The 24,177-nt window shown below is 35.5% G+C and overlaps 2 protein-coding genes across 2 annotated transcripts; both read left to right on the top strand.

Annotated features, from left to right (window-relative positions):
- Positions 1 to 20,015: 20,015 nt before the first annotated feature.
- Positions 20,016 to 20,753, top strand: LOC110925276 (zinc finger MYM-type protein 5-like). The gene has a single exon (XM_022169236.1). The coding sequence runs from the start codon at positions 20,016 to 20,018 to the stop codon at positions 20,751 to 20,753; it is 738 nt and encodes a 245-aa protein (XP_022024928.1).
- Positions 20,754 to 21,325: 572 nt separating this feature from the next.
- LOC110925275 lies at positions 21,326 to 22,206 on the top strand. Its single transcript, XM_022169235.1, has 2 exons — positions 21,326 to 22,091; positions 22,169 to 22,206. Exons 1-2 carry the CDS (start codon positions 21,326 to 21,328, stop codon positions 22,204 to 22,206), a joined length of 804 nt encoding a protein of 267 aa, XP_022024927.1.
- The last annotated feature ends 1,971 nt before the right edge of the window (positions 22,207 to 24,177 follow it).

The following is a 24,177-nucleotide window of genomic DNA, read 5'->3' as shown; positions in this document are numbered from 1 at the left end:
TCCGAACTCACCGACGTATTTAACTTCATTATACTTTATATCAAACCAAATAAAATTTAATAGAGTTATGATGCTAAAATGCACCAGGTCAATGAGTGGATACCAAATGACATCCATTATCTTCTTATTTTTTTCGTTTTTTCTTTGCAACATTTTTTTATATACACACATATGGAAACATTTCATCTAAAAAGAAAACGAGTTGGTGGAATGATTAGGTGTTATGTTAATAATCCTTAGGTTATGGGTTCAAATATTGCAAGCTTGCAGCACCTGCCGAGAGCTAGCTCAGTTGGCAATGATCTCGAGAGCTAGTTATGAGGCAAGAGAGACGTTTGGTATACGTAAGTGGCGATATTCAGACATGTTTACTTCATGGGATGGCAGCCAAGGGCCTAAGTGTCAATAATCCCATTGGGGCCAGGCACTAGATTTGATCCCGGGTTTGACTCCGTGTAGGGTAATCATAGAGTGCCTTACCCGCAAAAACGTAGCCAACGTGCTACACACCGATAAAAAAATCATACAACACCCATATTTCTTTTCTTTTCTGGTTGCCATTTTGGTAATTTTTTTACATGCATGTTTTTTTCCTTAAATTAAGACATCAAAATTAATTATAAAGGTTTTGCAAGGTTACACCCGAGCCATTGCCACAAAAAACCGAACATGTGTAGATATCTAATGTAACGATTTTATTTTTTGAGTTTACTTTTTCAGTTGTTATAGTGTATATAGGTCATGTACCAATATATCATAACGAACAGAACCGATATCGATTTAATTCTCCTTGTTTTCCCGCGACAAGATGTGGGGTTAAAGAGCACTAGTTTCAATTAAAAATGGATTTTGTCTTAAATGAATTACAATATCTCTATCAATAGTGAATCATTAACTGTTTGTTACCTTTTAATCGAATCCATAAATTTCAATGCCAAATTTTGCACCATGGTAACTACTAAATAAATGGGTATCGCCTACTGCCTATTTCATCAGTGAAAGTGGTTATCGACGAGAATCCTTCGATGATACTCCGTCGGTACCCACGAGCTTGATGACTAGATGTGAGGAACATATATAATCAATAAACTACATTTATATGTGAGCCCACAAGTCCTAATGTGTAAACACGGGCAAAACATACAAATTAAACACCATTACATGTGTGTTCATGAGAGAATATGCACATACGGGAAACAAATTTCGGGTATGAAGGTCTCTTTAAATTACATTTTCACAGCTATTCACATGGAAAAATATTCACATATGATGGAATCCGTCAAAAATCCATTAGCAATGGGTTCGATGAAATATGGGATTTTGGTGCTCCTTTTGTTTTAAATCTTACTAAGTCTGTTAGTAACTACCGACGAACTGTAGCCGTCGGTGATAATCCATTGGTGATACCTATTAGTTTAGTAGTGTATCGATCATTAGATAATGTGTTTTCCATCATAAGATACCTTTATTGTAATCACAAATACATATTTTATACAACTAACTACATGAAGAAGTTATTTTCCATTATAAGATACCTTTGTTGTAATTGCAAATACATATTTCATACAACTAACTACATTAAGAAGATATGTTTACAGTTCCTCCAAGTGAATGTCCCTTAATTTGATTTTTTTTTTTTTGCCTTTTGGTGTCTTTTGGTACCTTTACCCTTCAACATTTAGCATTGGCACTTAAAACCTCTTAATTTTTTAAAGACTTTGTAATCAGTTTTCCTGCGCTTATTTTAATGTACGTGTCGGTATAAATTCAAATTGCTATAGGTTTTCAAATTGCTATATGTTTTTACATTTGTGTGCTTATTTTTATGTAGTTTTCAATTGGTCTACATTTTGACATAAATTTTGTTCTAAAATAATCGGGTCAAATATAATACGTTTTTATTAGACGGTATAAATTCAAGTTACTTTACATGTTACACCCAAACTGACGACGGAATATGCCGGGGCGTATAGATTGTTCATAACTCATGGCATTATTAAAATTGATGTATTTAATCATACCAAATTAAAAGTCAAATACAAGAATCAAATTGTTTTCAAACATCACACAACATGAAACAAAGTTTTTTTTATTAAGTCTAAGTCCAATGCGTCCTATATGAATCATCAAGCTTGTAAATTCTCAAACTGCATTTCCTATATCATGAATAAAGATAAAAAGATCAACTAAAAAGCTGGTAAGTAACATAGGTTTACAGTACATATAATACGAACAGAATAGCGAATCATAAGTCTTTGTTGCAATGATCAAACTTTAGACGCCGAGAATCATAAGCTTAAATAAACCGATTTCGATGCCAAAATGGCTCGGGCGGGTTGTCAAGCCAAAATAGGCTTAGTTAGTGATCAATGTTATTATCTAATGTTAGGATTTTATTTTTTGAGTTTACTTTCTCAGTTGTTATACTGTATGTAGGTAATGTACCGGCATAGCATAACGAACTGAACCGATATCGATTGAATTCTCCTCGTTTTCCGTGACAAGGCGTGGGGTTAAAGAGCACCTTTTTTAATTAAAAACAGATTTTGTCTTAAATGAATTACAATATCTCTATCAATTGTCAATCATTAATTGTTTGTCACCTTCTGATCGAATCCATAAATTTCAATGCCAAATTTTGCACCATGGTAACTACTAAATAAATGGGTATCACCTACTGCCTATTTCATCAGTGATTATCGACGAGAATCCTTCGATGATACTCCATCGGTACCCACGAGCTTGATGACTAGACGTGAGGAACACAAATAATCAAAAAACTACATTTATATGTGAGCCCACAAGTCCCAATGTGTAAACGTAGGCAAAACATACAAATTAAACACCCTTACATGTGTGTTCATGAGAGAATATGCAGATACGGGAAACAAATTTCGGTTATGAAAGTTTCTTTAAATTACATTTTCACACCTATTCACTTGGAAAAATACTCACATATGATGGAATCCGTAAAAAATCCGTTAGCAATGGGTTTGATGAAATATGGGTTTTTGGTGGTCCTTTTATTTTAAATCTTACTAAGTCCGTTAATAACTACCGACGAACTGTAGTCGTCGGTGATAATCCGTTGGTGATACCTATCAGTTTAGTAGTGTATCGAGCATTAGATAATGTGTTTTCCATCATAAGATTCCTTTGTTGTAATTGCAAATACATATTTTATACAACTAACCAAGGGCGGACCTAAAGTCAACCCAAGGTGGGCGGGCGCACCCCTGGGGAAAAAAAAATTTAGTGCTAAATTCCGTCGAAAATCCCGTCCGCACCCCTTGGAATTTTTCGTCCGCACCCCTTGGAATTTTTCGACCGCAACCTTGAAATTTTTCGTCCGCACCCCTTAGGTAAAAAGTGTTATCAATTTATATTTTAAACCCAAATACTCATACCTTTACCCACTTATAATTCCTAACTAGCTAGCCCACTAAGTCTTAGCCCATTAACCAAACCCAACAATGTTTCAAAGTATAATAAAATAATTAAAGCCCAAAACCTTTAAAAATTCTCTCTCGCTCTCTCTCTCTCTCTCTCTCTCTCTCTCTTGCGTCCCTACACTGCCAACGAACAACATCACCCAGCGACAACAGTCCAGCAGCCAGCAACCACCGTAATCAACCACCATACCACCGTCGTTTGTTATTTTGATGATTTTGGTTGATATTATAGGAGAAAAAAGGGTAATAAAGTTGTTAAATAGGTTTGAAATTTTATGTGTTTTGACGTTGTTTATGGTTGTTTAGATGATTTTTAGGGTGATTATGTTGTTTATATATTTTTAGGGTGATTACAACTTACGTTATAATTTCTAGGGCTTGAATAGTTGAAAGCTAAAATTGAAACATTATGTTATGGAGCGATAAACTTATGTTATATAAAGAAAGAATTGCTTAAGAAATTAGTTTTAGATGATATTTTGGAGAGATTTCAAAAAATGAAACTCGTAGGGCGTCGACGTTTTAATTATGTTTGTAACAAGGTTTGACATATTTTTGATGATTATATAAATTTAGTTTGATGTTCGTTTATTTTACATGACCCGACCCGACCCGATACGAACCGATTTTTTTACTTATATACCTAGGGGCCTAAAATTTTTAAAAATGTTCCGCACCCCCATAGAAAAATTCCTGGGTCCGCCACTGCAACTAACTACATGAAGAAGTTATTTTCCATTATAAGATACCTTTGTTGTAATTGCAAATAATATTTTATACAACTAACTACATTAAGAAGTTATGTTTACAGTTCCTTCCAAATGTCCCTTTATTTGTTTTTTTTTTTTTTTGTGTCTTTTTGTACCTTTACCCTTATACAATGAGCATTGGCACTTATAATCCCTTAATTTTTAAAGACTTTGTAATCAATTTTTATGTGCTTACTTTTATGTACGTGTCAGTATAAATTCAAATTGATATACGTTTTAACATCATTTTATTTTGGAAATGAGTAGGCACATATATAATACATTTGTGTGCTTATTTTTATGTAGTTTTCAATTGGTCTACATTTTGACATAAATTTTGTTCTAAAAAAGTGGGGTCAAATATAGTACGTTTTCATTGACGATATAAATTCAAGTTACTTTACGTGTAACACCCAAACCGACGGCGGAATATGCCGGGGCGTATAGATTTTTCATAACTCGTGGCATTATTAAAATTGATGTATTTAAGCATACCAAATTAAATGTCAAATACAAGAATCAAATTGTTTTCACACATCACACAACATGAAACAAAGTTTTATTTATTAAGTCTATGTCCAATGCGTCCTATATGAATCATCAAGCTTGTAAATTCTCAAACTGCATTTCCAATATCATGAATAAAAATAAAAGGGTCAACTATAAATTTGGTAAGTAAACATAGGTTTATAGTACATATAATATTAATAGAATAGTGAATCATAAGTCGTTGTTGCAATGATCAAACCTAAGATGCCGAGAATCAATAAGTTTAAATAAAGCGATTTCGATGTCAAAATGGCTCGGGCGGGTTGTCAAACCAATAATGCTATTATCTACTACTACTTTAGGCTTAGTTAGTTAATGATCAATGCTATTATCTAATGTTACGATTTTATTTTTTGAGTTTACTTAATCATTTTTATAGTATATGTAGGTAACGTACCGGTATATTATAACGAACTGAACCGATATCGATTGAATTCTCCTCGTTTTCCCTCGACAAGGTGTGGGGTTAAAGAGCACAAGTTTCAATTAAAAAAGGATTTTGTCTTAAATGAATTACAATATCTCTATCAATCGTGAATCATTAATTGTTTGTCACCTTTTGATCGAATCCATAAATTTCTATGCCAAATTTTTCACCATGGTAACTACTAAATAAATGGGTATCACCTACTGCCTATTTCGTCAGTGGAAGTGGTTATCGACGAGAATCCTTCGACGATACTCTATCGGTACCCACGAGCTTGATGACTAGACGTGAGGAACACAATAATCAACAAACTACATTTATATGTGAGCCCACAAGTCCCAATGCGTAAACATGGGCAAAACTTACAATCTAAACACCCTTACATGTGTGTTCACGAGTGAACATGCACATACGGGAAACAAATTTCGGGTATGAAAGTTTCTTTAAATTACATTTTCACACCTATTCACATGGAAAAATACTCACATATGATGGAATCCGTCAAAAATTCGTTAGCAATGGGTTCGATGAAATATCGGTTTTTGGTGGTCCTTTTGTTTTAAATCTTACTAAGTCCGTTAGTAACTACCGACGAACTGTAGCCGTCGGTGATAATCCGTTGGTGATACCTATTAGTTTAATAGTGTATTGAGCATTAGATAATGTGTTTTCCATCATAATATACATTTGTTGTAATTGCAAATACATATTTTATCCAACTAACTACATGAAGAAGTTATTTTCCATCATAAGATACCTTGGTTGTAATTGCAAATACATATTTTATACAACTAACTATATTAAGAAGTTATGTTTATAGTTCCTCCCAATGAATGTCCCTTATTTTTTTTTGTCTTTTGGTGTCTTTATGTACCTTTACCCTTATACATTTAGCATTGGCACTTATAACCCCTTAACTTTGTAAAGACTTTGTAATCAATTTTTATGTGCTTATTTTTATGTACGTGTCGGTGTAAATTGAAATTGATATATGTTTTAACATTATTTTATTTTGGAAATGAGTAGGCTCATATATAATACATTTATATGCTTATTAAGAGTCGTGTCAAATATAATACGTTTTCATTAGACGGTATAAATTAAGTTACTTCACGTGTAACACCCAAACCGACGGTGGAATATGTCAGGGCGTATAGATTGTTCATAACTCATGGCATTATTAAAATTGATGTACTTAAGCATACCAAATTAAATGTCAAACAAAAGAATCAAATTGTTTACAAACATCACACAACATGAAACAAAGTTTTGTTTATTAAGTCTAAGTCCAATGCGTCCTATATGAATCACCAAGCTTGTAAATTCTCAAACTGCATTTCCTATACATGAATAAAAATAAAAGAGTCAACTAAAAAGTTGGTAAGTAAACAAAGGTTCATAGTACATATAACATGAATAGAATGGTGAATCATAAGTCGTTGTTACAATGATCAAACCTTAGATGCCGAGAATCAGTAAGTTTAAATAAACTGATTTCGATGCCAAAATGGCTCGGGCGGGTTGTCAAACCGATAGTGCTACAATCTACTACTACTTTAGGCTTAGTTAGTTAATGATCAATGCTATCATATAATGTTATGATTTTATTCTTTGATTTTACTTTTTTCAGTTGTTATAGTGTATGTAGGTAATGTACCGGTATATCATAACGAACTGAACCGATATCGATTGAATTCTTCTTGTTTTCCCGCGACAAGGCGTCGAGTTAAAGAGCACCAGTTTCAATTAAATTCGGATTTTGCCCTAAATGAATTACATTATCTCTATCAATCGTGAATCATTAATTGTTTGTCACCTTTTGATCGAATCCGTAAATTTCAATGCCAAATTTTGCACCATGGTAACTACTAAATAGATGGGTATCACCTACTGCCTATTTCATCAGTGAAAGTGGTTATCGACGAGAATCGTTCGATAATACTCTGTCGGTACCCATGAGCTTGATGACTAGGCGTGAGGAACACAAATAATCAATAAACTACATTTATATGTGAGCCCATAAGTCCCAATGTGTAAACGTGGGCAAAACATACAATTAAAACACCCTTACATGTGTGTTCACGAGTGAACATGCACATACGGGAAACAAGTTTTGGGTATGAAAGTTTCTTTAAATTACATTTTCACACCTATTCACATGGAAAAATACTCACATATGATGGAATCTGTCACACCCTAACTTTTACGGAAGCGTGATTATTGGTGTGACTTCTTAATAACATAGCATTTAATCGTAACATTGCTATATGATAAAACCAAAAGATATTCATGCATAAAAGTTAAGTTTGAAAGTACCACAACATACTGGTCTTGAAAACATCGACACCAAAATAAGTTACAAACCATAACATGTTTAACTGAGTTCATAAAGACTCCACAAAAGACTTTAAATAAAACCTGAGTTTAGAATCATGTATCCCGTCCAGGAATAGGATACACCCCCTAAACTCAACAACCATGGATAACATCTTTTATTTCACTACGCAGCTTGAAGACACATGCACACTTGCCAGATCCACTAGTTCCCTGAAATACATGTAGTTTTAAAAATATCAACAAAAGGTGAGCGAGTTCATGTCTGAGTGTATGAATAAACCATTAAAGTATATTTGTATGTATGTATATCCCTGGTATGTAGCAAATAAGGAAAACAGATCACCACAAGGTTGCAAAGCCAATGGTATGTGTGAAATGGTGCAGGAAGACTCAAACATTGCAAATTTGTACCGGGCCTCCGGCTGGAAGACATAGTCACCCTATGGGCCACCCTGGTCCCCATGGGTGTGGGCTCGCTACACCCAAATAGATCTATCACTCATGTCCCTCGGTTCTATAACGAGGATTAATGGCCTTAAGTGTTATACCCACCTTTCACATGATCAAGCAGTAAACCCTTCTTAAGCTAATCATACCATGTATAAAACGTTTGTAATAATCGTAACATGTATTTCACCCCCGAAGTATAAAACTGAAAACAGTTAAAAGAAAAGGGGGACATGAACTCACAATATTGCGTCTTCAGAACTAGCAACTCAAATCTCTGTAGCAAACACAGCTACCTACAGTGTACTAACGTCTATTAGACGAACGGGCCGTGCCTTGGCTTAGAGTTTAACGTTTTCGAGTTGCGTTTCTTATGTTATTCCAAGTTATAATTACTTGTTAAAATAATAATTATTTTAACTTTAAATTATATTTGGGTTTGGAATAATTGTTAAACAATATTAATACTTCTCAAGTATTTAACTTCGTATTTCCTTCCCAAGGATGGGGGTATCTCATACATGTACTTTCGTATTCTCGTATTTGTATTCTTAAAATAATATATTTTCAAGTCTCACTTTAGAAAATATATATATAACTTATTTGTCAAAAATAATGTATTCCAAGAAAATATATATTTTTCCCAAAAATCATATATCTTCTAGATATACTAGGAAAGTATATTTTTATCTCCCAAAAATAATATATTTTATTCTTGTTGAAAATACGATATAACTTAGTAATATTTTACAAAAATTATATTTTCACTTCTTGTATCCAAAATAATATTTACCCAAAAATATATTTGTAATGGTATTTTCCGGAATATAAGTTACGTTTTTGCGTTCGGTTTCACAGTATCAAGCGTGTAACTTATATATATTTATCCCTTGATATTCTTGGTATTATTTTGGATTTGTAAGTTCTTGGTATTTGTAAGTTATATTATTTTACCCTAAAATAATATAACTATTCCACAAAGTATACAAATATTCACACAAGTGTCTTTAATATAGAATATATATTCTAAATATATATTTATCAATTTTTATTTACAAAAACCAACCTCCAATACTTGTATTTTTGTAACAAAATTTATGGCAAGGTTTATATTGAAAAAACATAGTTTAAAACATACTTGTAAATACTTGTTAGAAAATATTTTCTAAGTGTTTGTATTTTTAGAAAATTTTGCCATAGTTTCCTTTGAAAATGGAGGTGTCCATGCTATTTAGCATATCATTTTCTTTTCCAAAATCAACACACAACAATCAACAATCAACCCTAAACAATATTATACTTTCCGAGAGCAAAAACTATACATTTACATAACACTACGAACTTGATCTTTTCACAAAAACTTGTAGTAACTTGGTAGCGTTTGTAGTGGACTTAGTTACCCTCTAAAGTGTGTTTATCCCTTTAAAAATCTCATTCTTAAAGTAACTAGGTGTTTACAACTTGTAATCACATTTTACAAAAATGTTTATTTATAACATCTTCTTGTTTCTCTCGTATCTCTACACTTGTTTTTCCACTAAAAATAGTGTAAGTTTAAGTAAAAACCATGATCTTTCAAAAATCATATTTTGAACTTGGTTTTCTTGGAAAATCATTCATAAAACTTGAATCTATAAGTTTACTAGCTTACTTTGTTTATTATTTTTCAAGAAACCCTTTCCTTTATCAAGTTCATGTTTTCTCAAGAAGATGATCATCCTATGTTGTTACATAATCATCCTCCTACTTGCTAGATTATGTGTTTAATCACCATCTAGCAAGCTCCATGTGATGATTAACATCATCATCTCAAGAAATCAACAAGCAAGCATTATACATACACTAAACAACCTTTTTTCATCAAGATTTCATCATATAACAAGCTTATGTTCAAGATACAAGTTTATGTCTTTTAGTGTTCTTGTGATCCTCAACATAATACATCTTTTAACCAATCAAAAATAGAAGTAACAAAGGTTAAAAAGGATCTTACTACTAGACCAATCCTTTCCAGGATTTTGAACGGTTCAATGTATCTTGGGTTCAACTTCCCACGCTTCCCAAAGCGTGCTACACCCTTCCAGGGTGAAACCTTTAACAAAACCATATCTCCTACCTCAAATTCCAGAGGTTTCCTTCTTCGGTCCGCATAACTCTTTTGATGATCACGAGCCGCCTTAATGCGCTCTCGGATCTGGAAAATCTTGTCTGTTGTCTCTTGAACCAATTCCGGACCAACAAGCTGTCTATCACCCGCGTCTGCCCAACATAACGGTGATCGACACTTGCATCCATAGAGAGCTTCAAATGGTGCGGCTTGGATGCTTGCATGGTAACTGTTGTTGTACGAGAATTCTACCAAGGGTAGGTGAGTGTCTCAACTACCTCCCAAATCCATTATGCAAGCTCGCAACATGTCTTCCAACGTTTGAATCGTTCGTTCGCTCTGTCTGTGTGTCTGCGGATGAAAGGCAGTACTCAGATTCAACTGAGAACCAAAGGCTTCTTGAAAGGATTGCCAAATCCTTGACACGAACCTTCCATCTCTATCAGAAATAATTGAGAGAGGCACTCCATGTCGTGCAACAATCTCTCTCAGGTATAGCTCAGCTAGCTTGCTCGTGTTGTCTTTCTCCTTGATTGCCAAAAAGTGTGCAGATTTCGTTAAACGGTCTACAATTACCCAAATCGTATCATGACCTTTGGGTGTCCTTGGCAATTTCGTTATAAAGTCCATCGAAATCTGTTCCCATTTCCACTTGGGTATTTCTGGTTGTTGCAGGAGACCTGAAGGCTTCTAGTATTCGACCTTTACCTTGGCGCAAGTCAAACATTTGCCAACATATATCGCAACATCGCCTTTCATTCTCGGCCACCAATAAAAATCCTTTAGATCTTGGTACATTTTATCCGATCCAGGATGGATCGAGTACCGTGACTTGTGAGCTTCATCAAAAATTACTTCTCTAAGACCACCGAAGAGAGGAACCCAAATTCGTTTCATGAAGCACAACGTTCCTTCATCATTGGGTACTAACTGCTTCTCCATCCCACTGAGATATTCATTCTCAATATTCATTTCCTTAAGAGCTTCCCTCTGCGCGGCACGAATGCGCAACGAGAGATCCGTCTTAATGATCATTTCCAAAGCTCGAACCCTTATGGGCTTAATTCTTTCCTTCCGACTCAAGGCATCGGCGACCACATTTGCCTTCCCTGGGTGATACTTGATCTCACAATCATAATCGTTCAACAGCTCAACCCATCGTCTCTGTCTCATGTTAAGCTCCTTCTGATCAAATATATGCTGCAGGCTGTTGTGATCAGTATAGATTGTGCATCGCGTAGCATACAAGTAATGTCGCCAGATTTTCAAAGAAAACACCACCGCGCCTAATTCCAAGTCATGCGTGGTGTAATTTTTCTCGTGGACCTTCAACTAGCGAGATACATATGCTATAACCTTCTTTCGTTGCATCAGCACGCAGCCTAAACCTTGACGCGAGGCGTCACAATATACCACAAAGTCGTCAGTACCTTCGGGTAGGGATAAGATCGGTGTGTCACACAGCTTGTTTTTCAACAACTGAAAAGCTTCTTCTTGCTTGTCTCCCCATTCATACTTCTTGTCTTTTTGAGTGAGGGAGGTCAATGGTTGAGCGATTTTTGAAAAATCCTCGATGAATCTGTGATAATATCCTGCCAACCCTAGGAACTGTCGAATCTCGGTTGACGTCTTCGGAGTCTCCCAGTTCTTGATCGCCTCGATCTTTGTGGGATCCACATGAATTCCATTTCCGTTAACTACATGACCAAGAAACTGAACTTCACGCAGCCAGAACTCGCACTTCGAGAACTTCACGTATAACTTCTCCTTCTTAAGCAGCTTTAAAATAGCTCTTAAGTGTTGCTCATGATCTTCCTTCGTCTTCGAATAAATCAAAATGTCATCAATAAACACGATCACGAACTTATCGAGGTAGGGCTTGCAGACTCTGTTCATCAAATCCATGAATACTGCTGGCGCGTTTGTCAACCCAAACGGCATAACCAGGAACTCGTAGTGTCCATATCGAGTTCTGACGGCAGTCTTTGGAATACTTTCCTCTTGAATTCTCAACTGGTGATAACCTGATCGAAGGTCGATCTTGGAGTAAAAACTTGAACCTTGTAGTTAATCGAACAGGTCATCAATCCTTGGCAAAGGATACCGATTCTTAATGGTCAACTTATTCAGCTCGCGGTAGTCGGTACACATGCGGAAACTGCCATCTTTCTTCTTAACGAACAAAACTGGAGCTCCCCAAGGCGAGAAGCTTGGTCTGATAAATCCCTTGTCTAACAATTCCTGAAGTTGCGTTGACAGCTCTTGCATCTCTGAAGGTGCCTTAGCTACAGGCGCGGCGCCTGGAACTAAGTTAATGTGAAACTCAACTTGTCTTTGTGGCGGCAATCCTGGCAAGTCTTCGGGGAAGACCTCAGGATATTCTTTCACGATTGTAATGTCTTCTAGCTTTGGCTCAGCGGCTTCCTTATCCACAATGTGTGCTAAGAAGGCAACACATCCTTTCTGCAAACACTTTCGAACTTTCAAGCAACTAATGATCCTTAGAGGCGTATCACGCTTCTCTCCATGTACCACAATCGTTTCTCCATCCGCCATCCGAATGCGTATGATCTTCTCATGACATACAATCTCTGCTCTGTTGCTTGTCAACCAATCCATCCCTACTACCGCGTCAAAGCTTCCCAACTCGACGGGCAGAAGATCAGGCGAAAACTCGTGCTCTCCCAGTTCTATCACGCAACCTTTGATTACTTCATTTGCTTCTACTAGCTTTCCATTAGCTAGTTCTATTGAATACGGAATGTCTAGCTTACTTGCTACCAACCCAACTATATTCTTAAACTCTAGCGATACAAAACTATAGTCGGCACCAGTATCAAACAGTACAGATGCAAAGCGTTGGTTGATAGGGAACATACCAGTAACTACTTTTGGATCCTGGCGTGCTTCCCTCGCTCCGATGTTGAAAACCCTTCCTCGAGCATGATTGAGTTTTGGGCATTCTCTCTTGAAGTGCCCAACATCTCCACAGTTGAAACAACCTGGTCCTTGACCATTCCCATTCCCATTCCCATTACCACCTCGGTTGTTGTCTGCTCCCCGGTTTCCACTACCCGCTTGATTCCCAAAATTTCCACGATTACCATTTCCGCCATTTTCTCCACGTGGGCGGTTTCCATTACCACTTCCATAACCTGTTTGATTACCACTACCTGTGCCAGCACCAGCCCAGCATGTTTCCTTCGAATGGCCAGTCTTCCCACAAGACTCCCATTTCCTTAACCTGCACTGGCCGGAATGATGGTACTGGCATATATCACATTTGGGCAGAGCGCCCATGTATCCTTTTCCCTTGATTTCAGCACCAGTTTTAACTTCAGCTGGTGGGTTCACTTCCTTCTTATTGCTGGCGCTGCTGGTACCCTTCTTAAAGTTGGAGAACTTCCTTTTGTTCTCTCCCGAGGACTCAACGTGAGTCTCCTTTTTCTTCTGGTCAGAAATTGAAAACTTGTTTAACCTGATAGCTTCTTCAGTTAGTGATACGCTCAGATCAATAGCCTCAGTAATTGTTACAAGCTTTGACGATGTCACCATACTCATAATCTAAGGTGCCAACCCCCAAATAAACCGCTCAATACGTTTGAATTCAGGATCCACCATATACGGCACAACGCGTGACAAGTCGTGGAATCTTTGCACATATTCCACAATTTTGGTCCGTCCATTTTGAGGTGCCAGAATTCAGTTTCCAGTTTCTGAATTTCGGCCCTGGAACAGTATTTCTTCCTCATGAGCTCCTTCATTTCATCCCATGACATGGCGTAAGCAGCTTCTTCCCCCAGGGTTTGGACTTGAAGATTCCACCAGGATAAGGCACCATCTAGAAAGAGTCCTGAGATGTAGGTGACTTGTTGTTCAGGAGCACACTTGCTCATCCTTATCGCAGAATCCGTCTTCTCCGTCCATCTGACAAAGGATACAGCACCCCCGGTGCCGTTGAAATTCAATGGCTTACATTCTAGAAATTGTTTATAGGTACAGCCTGTATAAGTAACATCATTCACAGCTAGCATTAGCGATTGCACATGGAATATCCAAATGTAACGTAATGTGTCTATAGCGACTTATCATTACCATGGGGTGGGTTGTTTCCAGAGGTACCCCCACTATGTTCTGAGCGCTGGGCCTCGTGCTGTGCAATAGCCTGTGAAATCCGTGCCTGTAACTCCACCTCTGTAGTGGGCAAACGAGTTTCCCTTCGTGGAGGCATCTTCTATAAGAAGATCGCATCGGTCAGGTCATAATAAGTATAGTAAGTATGTAACACGCATTTATAATACCTCATGGATGTTATGTGTTTACTTAATATCATCCCAATCTTAATGTAAATAAGTAATTCAACAATGCATGTAATGAGAATGTTGCGATTGAGCAATCATATATCAAGACCACAAGTACAGTTTTACAAGTTTCACAATGTACCACATCATAACAAAAGGGACTGCAGGGTCACATCACCCTGTTGATCAGTTCTGTTTAGACATAATAGAAAACATGAAGACATACCTTTGATTGCATCAGCACAGGCCAGCAGAGAATCCAGACGGAAACGCAGCAATAAGGTTTGACATGATTGTCAGAGTGATCTGGTTCCTCCTTAGGGTGCAATCTAATGATGGTGATGAGTAAACCGATAAAGGGTAATCGGTTGAGGAGAGGAGGTCGATTGATGTTATGAGAGTAATTAGGTTATGTGTCTAACCTTAGAACCTATACATAAGTCTCCTTATATATGCACCCAAGAGGAAACCCTAATTAGTTAATAAGGGTAATTAGGCCCATCAACAATTACCAACTAATTATTTAATAGGATTGTTATATATTTTGATCCATATAATTAAATGATTATAATGGCTACTAGATTAAATATAACATAAAATATATTTAATCTTACATTCTCCCACTTAGCCGAGTAATCATTTACTATGAGTATTAGATAAGTCTGATTAGGAGTTAACACTCATTTTAGCCTTAAACAAGTACTATAGCAGAGAAATACAGCCGTTGAATCATTATGCGACTCAGGACCCCCATTAGTCATACTATAGCCTTAATTTAAAACCTAATCATCATGATCAAAATACACATAAGCCCTTTGTTTGATTTGTAACTTTATTTGTCTATATGCCATTATGCCGGCTTGACATATTCTTAGAGACATACAAAATCAAACTGATGAGGAAAATTAACTAATACTTATTGATTCATAGTACGATATGCGGTTGGACACGACCATCAATTAATACCCGTCTATGAGCTCTCTTAATAAGACTTATGGGTAACAACCCTTCAGTTGTAGGATCCTTAAGCATATCATGAATGTATTCGATACAAAACTTAGTTTCCTCAATTCGTTCATAAACGAATAATTAATTGCGTATCGAACTTTAATGCAGCACCTCTTGAACTGTTACTGTTCAAGGAGTCATGGTAGCTGACTTTATCACACTAAGTCTTCAAAATATTAATTATATGGAGTTAATAAACTTATGAGTCCACTAATGAATTTCCAACAACATTTAGTGACTAAATTATGTCATTATAACTTAGGTTGTTATCATCAGTTTATTATGACTCCTCCATAAGATAGGTTTTGTCTGCTGACATAAAGATATACCCAGAATTACATTCTTGCATATTTGAATATCACAAAGTTAAAGTAATCATCCGGTTTTAAATCTGACTTCTTCTTTAAATTGTAGCCTCTCGTTTCTTTTAAAGATATTGTAATACTCCATTAGATGCTTCACATTAATCTAGACATATCTAGTGTGTTGCAATGTGAATAATATCTAAACGAATATAGACTTGAACTTACATAAGGCTTCTAATTAATGAAGCGTAAGGAAATAATCTCATTTATCCTATTATCTTCTAAAGGAGAGCAGTATTTTTGTTACATATGTAAGGACCCATTTAAGGTTAAACTTATGGAACGAAACTAATGTCCCATTGGGTCTATCTCGGTATGTTATGATATCAATCACATAAGAGATATCTCTGAGATCTATTATATCAAAGTTTGTGTTAACAATGCTTTGACTTATGGAACATATACTTGTCAAAAGAATATCATCTATATAGACAAGTTTAATTTAGTTGCTCCCACTCATCTTGAGGTAGGTACATTAATCCACTTGATTGTTGATGAAAATAATTACGTTAAGATTTCATCACATTATGATGTTTGCATTAACCCATACATGGATTTTATTGGCTTACAAACAAAGTGTTCTTTAACCTTCAGTTTGGAACTTTCAGGTTGTTTTATGAACATGTAAATATGCCAGCCACTTGTTAAGGAAAATTGTTTTTAATGTTCATCTAATGTAGCTTTAAACTATTATAAGCTACTTGAACAGTGACGATCCTCAAAGAAATCTTTGATAATTTATCTCTTCCTAAGTATAACCTTTGACAATCAATCATGCTTCTTAGTGTCTTAACGTTTGTATCAGGATTTGGTTTAGTTACGAACACTCTTAGGTAATTCAATCAAATTCCAAACGTTATATGAACACATAAAATCAGTTTTACTAGAAAACTGTTTTATTCCATTTAGAAGATTAATTGACACTAATGGCTTAATTTGAAGAGATAGGACCAGTAATCTTTTCCAAAATCCATTTCAACTTCAGTTAGGGAGGTTATGTAATCATCAAAGTTAGTAGGCTTTTAAACCTAGATGACCTCCTGAGTTGATTATTGGGTTTGTTAGAAGTTTCAGTTTTATGGATTAGCTCTTGTTTAGGTTGCTATTTTTTTTCAGGATTCTAAGTCTATAAGAGTTGGTGCAGTATGGTGTACAAGAGGTGTAATCGGAGTTAAATTCGGAGTTAAATTTAATGACACTCTTCCCCCCGCCTCTTGTATTCCTTGCAAGTCATGATAATGACTTTGACTACTCCCACTGACTTTAGAAATCTTTAGGAACTCAGCATGCTTTGGGTCAATACTTAACGACCAACAAATTCTAATAGAGAAACAAGTTAATGACGTTAGTCGTTGTGATTTCTCTTGTTGATGATTAAGTTAGTTTGGGTAAGAAATCTAAGTGTGCCCACAATTAAGAACAATGAAACTTTTTTAATAGTAGCATTAGATTTTAAGGAGACAAGTTATGATAGAACAATGTTAAGATGGGGCAGTGTCTTGTACAAGAGGTGTAAATTTAGGTAATGTAAAATTTTCACTCACCCACCTCTTGCAACTATTGCAAGTTATTATTAAGACACTTAATGCTCCCACTGATCTGTGATATCTCTAAAATGCTACAAGAGAAGTTTCAATGAGGTACGTGACGTGGGAACCTATCATATATATGTTAGATTTTATTTGATTTCTTTAATGTCCAGATGTCATAAGAAAACTCAGGGACATATCTAATGGAAATCTTATTAAGTGTATATATATATATATAGATATATATATATATATGAATAGATTTCATATAAGACCGTGGGCCATATGCGACAAAATTTAGATACAAGTTGATAGTCTTTCAAATGATAAATGAATTATGTCTGAATATTCCATTTGGAATAAGTTCCACGAATGTCGATGAATGACTTATGATGGACCCATACTTATTCCTTAAGCCAAGTCATATTTTAGGGCTTTAACGTCATGATTTAAAATCACTTAAAATGAGATTAGATGAATAATCATCCTCATTAACCATGTCATGATTTCTTATGAATTTTGGTTATAATGGATGAAATTTATAAGTCTCAATTTCCTTTTGTCAAATTCTCATTTGCATGATAACAAAAGTTGTGAAAATGTAAGGTATCATCTAGTTTTATCTTAGTAATGTTTCAATCCAGATATTTAGAACAAATAATATGAGAGCTTAAGGTAAGTGTGACTTTATGTTGACTATGCAAACCTCACAATCTTCATAAGATTGCTTAATTATGATACTATATTCTGATTAATCTTCAGAATATATAAGGTATCGAAAAACGTTGTTAAAAGACTGCTTATTATGTTTCTTATAGTCTTAACATTTAATTTTGTCACTAACTCTCATGTTGTTTATTTGTTGACTTCTGGTAAGGAAACGTTTAAAACTAGAGTCAACTAATCACGTGTTAATAGGAATATTAAAATTATCAGATTTAAATATCATTAGTAAGTGGCTAACTAATTAATTTATCCAACCGTTCTTCTGAATAATGGATAGTCTAGTTGCTTATGCCTAGTCTAATGGCATAATTATGCAGTGAGATTTTCCCTTGAAGAACCTTAGAGGCGGAATCAACACTTGTAATTTGTCTATGGACCTTAGAACAATCCTTTTTTGAATGTAAGGTGAGTAACAACTTATTTTCCAGCTTCAAATATTTATTTCTTTGTACATATGTTGCTTATCAACACACTCATTATACTTTGGTACTTTTGAGTGTTATAGTTGATTTATAAGGCATCAAATTTTACAAGTGAAAATCTTAGTATGTAATGTACTGGAAAATGTACTTATTTCCATGCGTAAGCCCTTAACTTTATGGGTCATGGTATTGTACATTATTATGTATTCACATATACCACTTAGCTTATAGTTTAGAATTTTAAATGAAGGCATGCATCTTAGGAATTCTGGTGATTATTCCATAATTATAGATTAGTCTTAGGAAAGACTTAATCTGGAATAACCTTTTAGTGACAGCACTTATGTTAGAGAGTTCTTGATTATCATAAGAGACATCATGTTCGATTTATCCTAATCATCATGCTCTACTTTTCTTCTGTAGTGCTTTATCAGAAAAGAGCAATAGGATTGTCGTGTCTTAAGAGATAATCATGGATTTAATTTAAGAGCTAATTCTTATAGAAACTTTAAGCAAAACATATTAGATTTAAGAATTAGAGTGGATGAGATATAGATTTATAGAAGAAATTATAGTGAGTAAAATTATGGGTACTAAGAATAAGGCAGACGAAATGATCATAAAAATTAATTAAGGATCATTAATATAAGGATCATTATGTGAAGAGGTTGTGATATGTCTATTAATAACATCAAAATAATATACTATTTAAAGTTCTACTTAAACGAAGACAAATCAGCTTTGGCCAGAAGTGTAATCATTTAAGCATGTGTGCAAAGTGGTTGTAACAAATCAGCTTTGGCCAGAAATTGAGACCAGGGGCGGACCCACCACCATCCCAAGGTGGGCGGGCGCACCCCCGAGAAAAAAATTTTTTAATGTAAATTTCCGAAAAAAATCCCGTCCGCACCCCTTGAATTTTTTTGTCCGCACCCCTTGGAATTTTTCGGTCGCACCCCTTGGAATTTTTCGTCCGCACCCCTTGGGTTAAAAATATTTTGAATTTATATTATAAATTTTTTATTAAAGTCTGATCTTTTATAAAAAAAAAAAAAAAAAACTACCTAACAATAAACCAAATCCAATACATTATACTACTTAAACAACAAGCCCAATACCCAACAATAAACCAAAAGCCCATTAGTCAATAATTACCCAACACTTAACAATTAGCCCACACCCCTTCAATTTCCTTAATTTCTTTCCTCCCGCCCTTGTTTCGGTTCTACGACCAGAGAACCTTCTGCCCAGCGATTTCATCTTCATCAGCAGCAACACAACAGCCAGCCACGACCAGAATTCCGGCCGGAAACTGACCGGAATCCAACAACACAGCAGCGACACAACAGCAAAGGTGAGTTTTATGTTTTTTTTTATTGATTATACTTGATGATTTACTAGCCTTTGATGATTTTTATGATTGTTTTTTGATGATTTTTCCTGTTGATTTACTGCCCTTAGTCCCTTAGATGATTTTTTTTTATGGTTATGTTATTTAGTTGATTTTTAGGGGTGATTGATTAAACAATTCTAGGGTTTGATTGTTTGAATGGTTGAAAGTTAAAAATTAAAATTAAACAAAAAGATTATGGAACGATGAATTTATGGTCATGGATCAATATGATTGTGATAGGAACCATGAGTAGAGACGTTATGGCGCGATTTCTCAAGCGGAAAGCGGATACATCTTCCGAACTAATTGATTTGGATACTCTTCCTTCGGATCCTTATGATCGCAAGCCGATAGAATCATATAACGTGAATCAAAAGGATGCGATTAGAAGGGCATATATACTAAGAGGACCGTATCAACCAAGAGGTATCGAATTCCCACAAACAAAGTTTCAAGGTGACGAGTTAAGAAAATTTAAGGAAGAATGGTATGACAAACATGAGTATAAAGGATGGTTAGAGTATAGCTCAAAATCGGATCGCGTGTTTTGCTTATGTTGCTATTTGTCTAGGAGCCACTTCGGAGATGGTAGAGACACATTTGTGTGCGGTGGGTATAACAATTGGAAAAAGGTACATGCGTCACTTAAAAAACATGTTGGTTTAGTTAATAGTTTACACAACAAATGTTTCCAAATGAGTGCCGATTTAGTTAACGAAAATCAAGCGGTACACACACAATGGGACAATAGGACCCCTAAGGAGAAACGTGAATACCGACTTAGACTTAGTGCTTCTACTTTGCTTGGGAAAAGGTTGTTGAATGGCGGATTGGCGTTTCGTGGACATGATGAATCAAAAGATTCATTAAATAAAGGGAATTTCTTAGAACTTTTAGAACTCATGGGTGAAATGAATGAAGAGCTTGCTAACGTTACTTAGAGAATGCGCCCGCGAATAACCAAATGACAAGTCCTAAAATTCAAGCGGACATCAAACATTGTTATGCTCAAGAGGTAATTAAACAAATTTTAGAAGAACTTGGTGATGATGTTTTTTCTTTATTAGTAGATGAATCATGTGATGTATCAAAAAAAGAACAAATGGCGGTTGTTATTCGTTTTGTTGATAAAGTTGGGATTGTTAAGGAGCGTTTTATTGGGCTTGTTCATGTCAAAGAGACAAGCGCAATAACACTCAAAACGGCTATTGATGATATATTGGCACGTTATGGGTTAAGTTTGAAAAGGATTAGAGGCCAAGGCTATGACGGGGCAAGTAACATGTCGGGCGAGTTTAACGGCCTAAGGGCTCTAATCTTAAAGGAAAATGTTTCGGCCTTTTATATTCATTGCTTTGCACACCAACTTCAACTAGTTGTTGTGGCGGTGGCGCACAAACACACACCAATTTGGAGAGTTTTTTAAACGATAACATGTTTAACAAATGCCGTTTGTGCATCTTCTAAACGACAAGATATGCTTCGTGAAAGCCAAAGAAGACAATTGGAAAAAATGGAAGACGTACTTTGTACCGGAAGTGGGTTGAACCAAGAAATGACACTTTCAAGGCCCGGGGATACACGTTGGAATTCCCATTACAAGACACTTTCCCGTTTAATTTCTTTATATCCAAACATTATGGAAGTTCTTGGATGGTTAGTAGAAACGGGTCAAACTCTTCCTTGTAGTAGACAAGCGGACGGACTTCTAGAGGATATGAAAAAATACGACTTTGTATTTTACATACACTTGATGGAGCATATTATAAACATCACACATACGTTGTCCCAATGTCTTCAAAGAAAGGAGCAAGATTTGATGAATGCGGTTAAGTTGGTTTCTTCTACCAAAAACCAACTTGAAAAGTTTAGGTTGGAAGGTTTTAATGAGTTCTTGGAGAAGGTTAACTCCTTTTGTGACATGTATGAACTTGAGGTGAAAAAATTGGATGATGAATACGTTAACCCAAGGTGGCCAAGAAGAAAGACGAACATCACAAATCGGCATTATTACGAGTATGATTGCTTCAATGCGGTTCTTGATTTGCAAATACAAGAATTTGGGAACCGTTTTAATGAGGTAACATCGGAACTACTTGTTTGTATGAGTTGTTTAAGTCCTTGTGATAATTTTAGTGCATTTGACATTCCAAATATACTAAAGTTAGCCGAGAAGTATCCATATGATTTCAATGAAGAGGAAAAACGAAGGCTTCCGGTTCAACTCGGAAACTACTTTGATTTTGTGAAAAAAGATAAACAATTCGCCAACTTGGATGGTTTGTCAAGTCTTGTAAGGTTAATGGTTTCAACAAATATTCACGTTACTTTTACATTGGTATATCGCTTATTGAAGCTTGTTCTCGTATTACCCGTCGCAACCGCAACCGTTGAAAGATGTTTTTCGGCAATGAAGAATGTGAAGACCGACTTGCGTAATCGGATTGGGGATGAGAATTTAAGTGATAGTTGTGTATGCTATATAGAGAAAGACTTGCTTAAGAAAGTAGCTTTAGATGATGTTTTGGATAGATTTCAAAAAATGAAAACCCGTAGGGCGACGTTTTAATTATGTTTGTACAAAGTTTGACGTGTTTGCGAAATATATAAATTTAGTTTGATATTCTTTTGTCTTGCATGACCCGACCCGACCCGATACAACCGATTTTTTTACTTATGTACTTAGGGGCCTAAAATTTTTAAAAATGTTCCGCACCCCCATGAAAAAATTCCTGGGTCCGCCACTGATTGAGACAATCACTTTAGTTATGCACTTGTTAAGTATGCCATCTATGAAGGAATTAAATCAGCTTTGGCCAGATATTAAGACATTCATGTTTATGATGCACACTTAACATAGCTTTCGTAATACTTGAACGATAAATAGATGTATCAAATCAGCTTTGGCCAGAAATGATACATAAAAAGCTCATTCAAGTTAAGCCATTTTGGTTTTGTAAAACATTATTTGATCCTTATTAATTAACTAAGTAATTACAAAAACCAATTATTTAGTAGCAAACCACCTGTTAGCCAAATTTTAGTTCATTTTTAACTGCTTAATAAAGTAATGGGATTTCGGATAAGTCTTGGTACTTTATGAACACTCGTGATTACGGATAAATAATGTCTTGGATTTATCCGAGATGAATGATTTCGAATCATCCGAGATGGATGATTTCGAATGATCTCGGATGTGTCCAAGACGCGTAAGTCCAATGATTTCGGATGATCTCGGATGTGCCCAAGACGAACGATTTCGGATGAATTATGTCTTGGAATCATCCGAAATGGTGATGTTTAGTCCGAAATAATTCGTAATCCTTAGTTCGAAATGGTCTGAAATGATCAAGCAGTTATTGATCCGTGATGGACGCTTAGTCCGAATGATCCATGATGGTCCGAAATGATCAGGCAGACTTAGTCCGAGATGATCCGTGATGGTCCGAAATGTGTTCCACAAGCTACAAAATCCCTAATTTTGGCAGTTAATATTTGATAAGATTTAAATCCGAAATTTTAGGGATTATGGGATTAAGTTTCCTGTTTAATTGCGAATTATATTTATCTGTTGATTTCGAAATTATATCCATTAATAAAATAACAGATTTCGAAAATTCTAATTTGATAAAAATAAATCAAACAGGAACAAACACCCAATAATCTTAAATTCATTCCAAAACTAAGGGAATTTTCGAATTTAATCATGAACATGTGATGAACCCTAAGATAAAATATTCAAAACATTCATCTGTAATGCATCCGTAATGATAAAAACCCCAGATCCGTAATGATCCGTAATGATCTGTAATGATTCGAGATGCATTCGAGATGATAAAACCCAGATCCGTAATGGAGATTTCGGATGACAAAACGGAATTTTATTAGGGTTTTCAAAAACTTTTTTCCAGTTTTATGCCAGATTTACGGATACAAAACAGAACTGACTAATCAACATATGCTCTGATTCCACATGTTGATCAGTTCTGTTTAGACATAATGGAAAACATGAAGACATACCTTTGATTGCATCAGCACAGGCCAGCAGAGAATCCAGATGGAGACGCAGCAATAAGGTTTGACATGATTGTCAGAGTGATCTGGTTCCTCCTTAGGGTGCAATCTAATGATGGTGATGAGAAAACCGATAAAGGGTAATCGGTTGAGGAAAGGAGGTCGATTGATGTAATGAGAGTAATTAGGTTACGTGTCTAACCTTAGAACCTCTACATAAGTCTCCTTATATATGCACCCAAGAGGAAACCCTAATTAGTTAATTAGAGTAATTAGGCCCATCAACAATTACCAACTAATTATTTAATAGGATTGTTATATATTTTGATCCATATAATGTAAATGATTATA

Source organism: Helianthus annuus, chromosome 17 (assembly GCF_002127325.2).
Source record: "Helianthus annuus cultivar XRQ/B chromosome 17, HanXRQr2.0-SUNRISE, whole genome shotgun sequence".
Lineage (NCBI taxonomy): Eukaryota > Viridiplantae > Streptophyta > Magnoliopsida > Asterales > Asteraceae > Helianthus > Helianthus annuus.
Note: the sequence above shows the minus strand (reverse complement) of the source record. Positions and strands in the feature narration are given on the sequence as shown.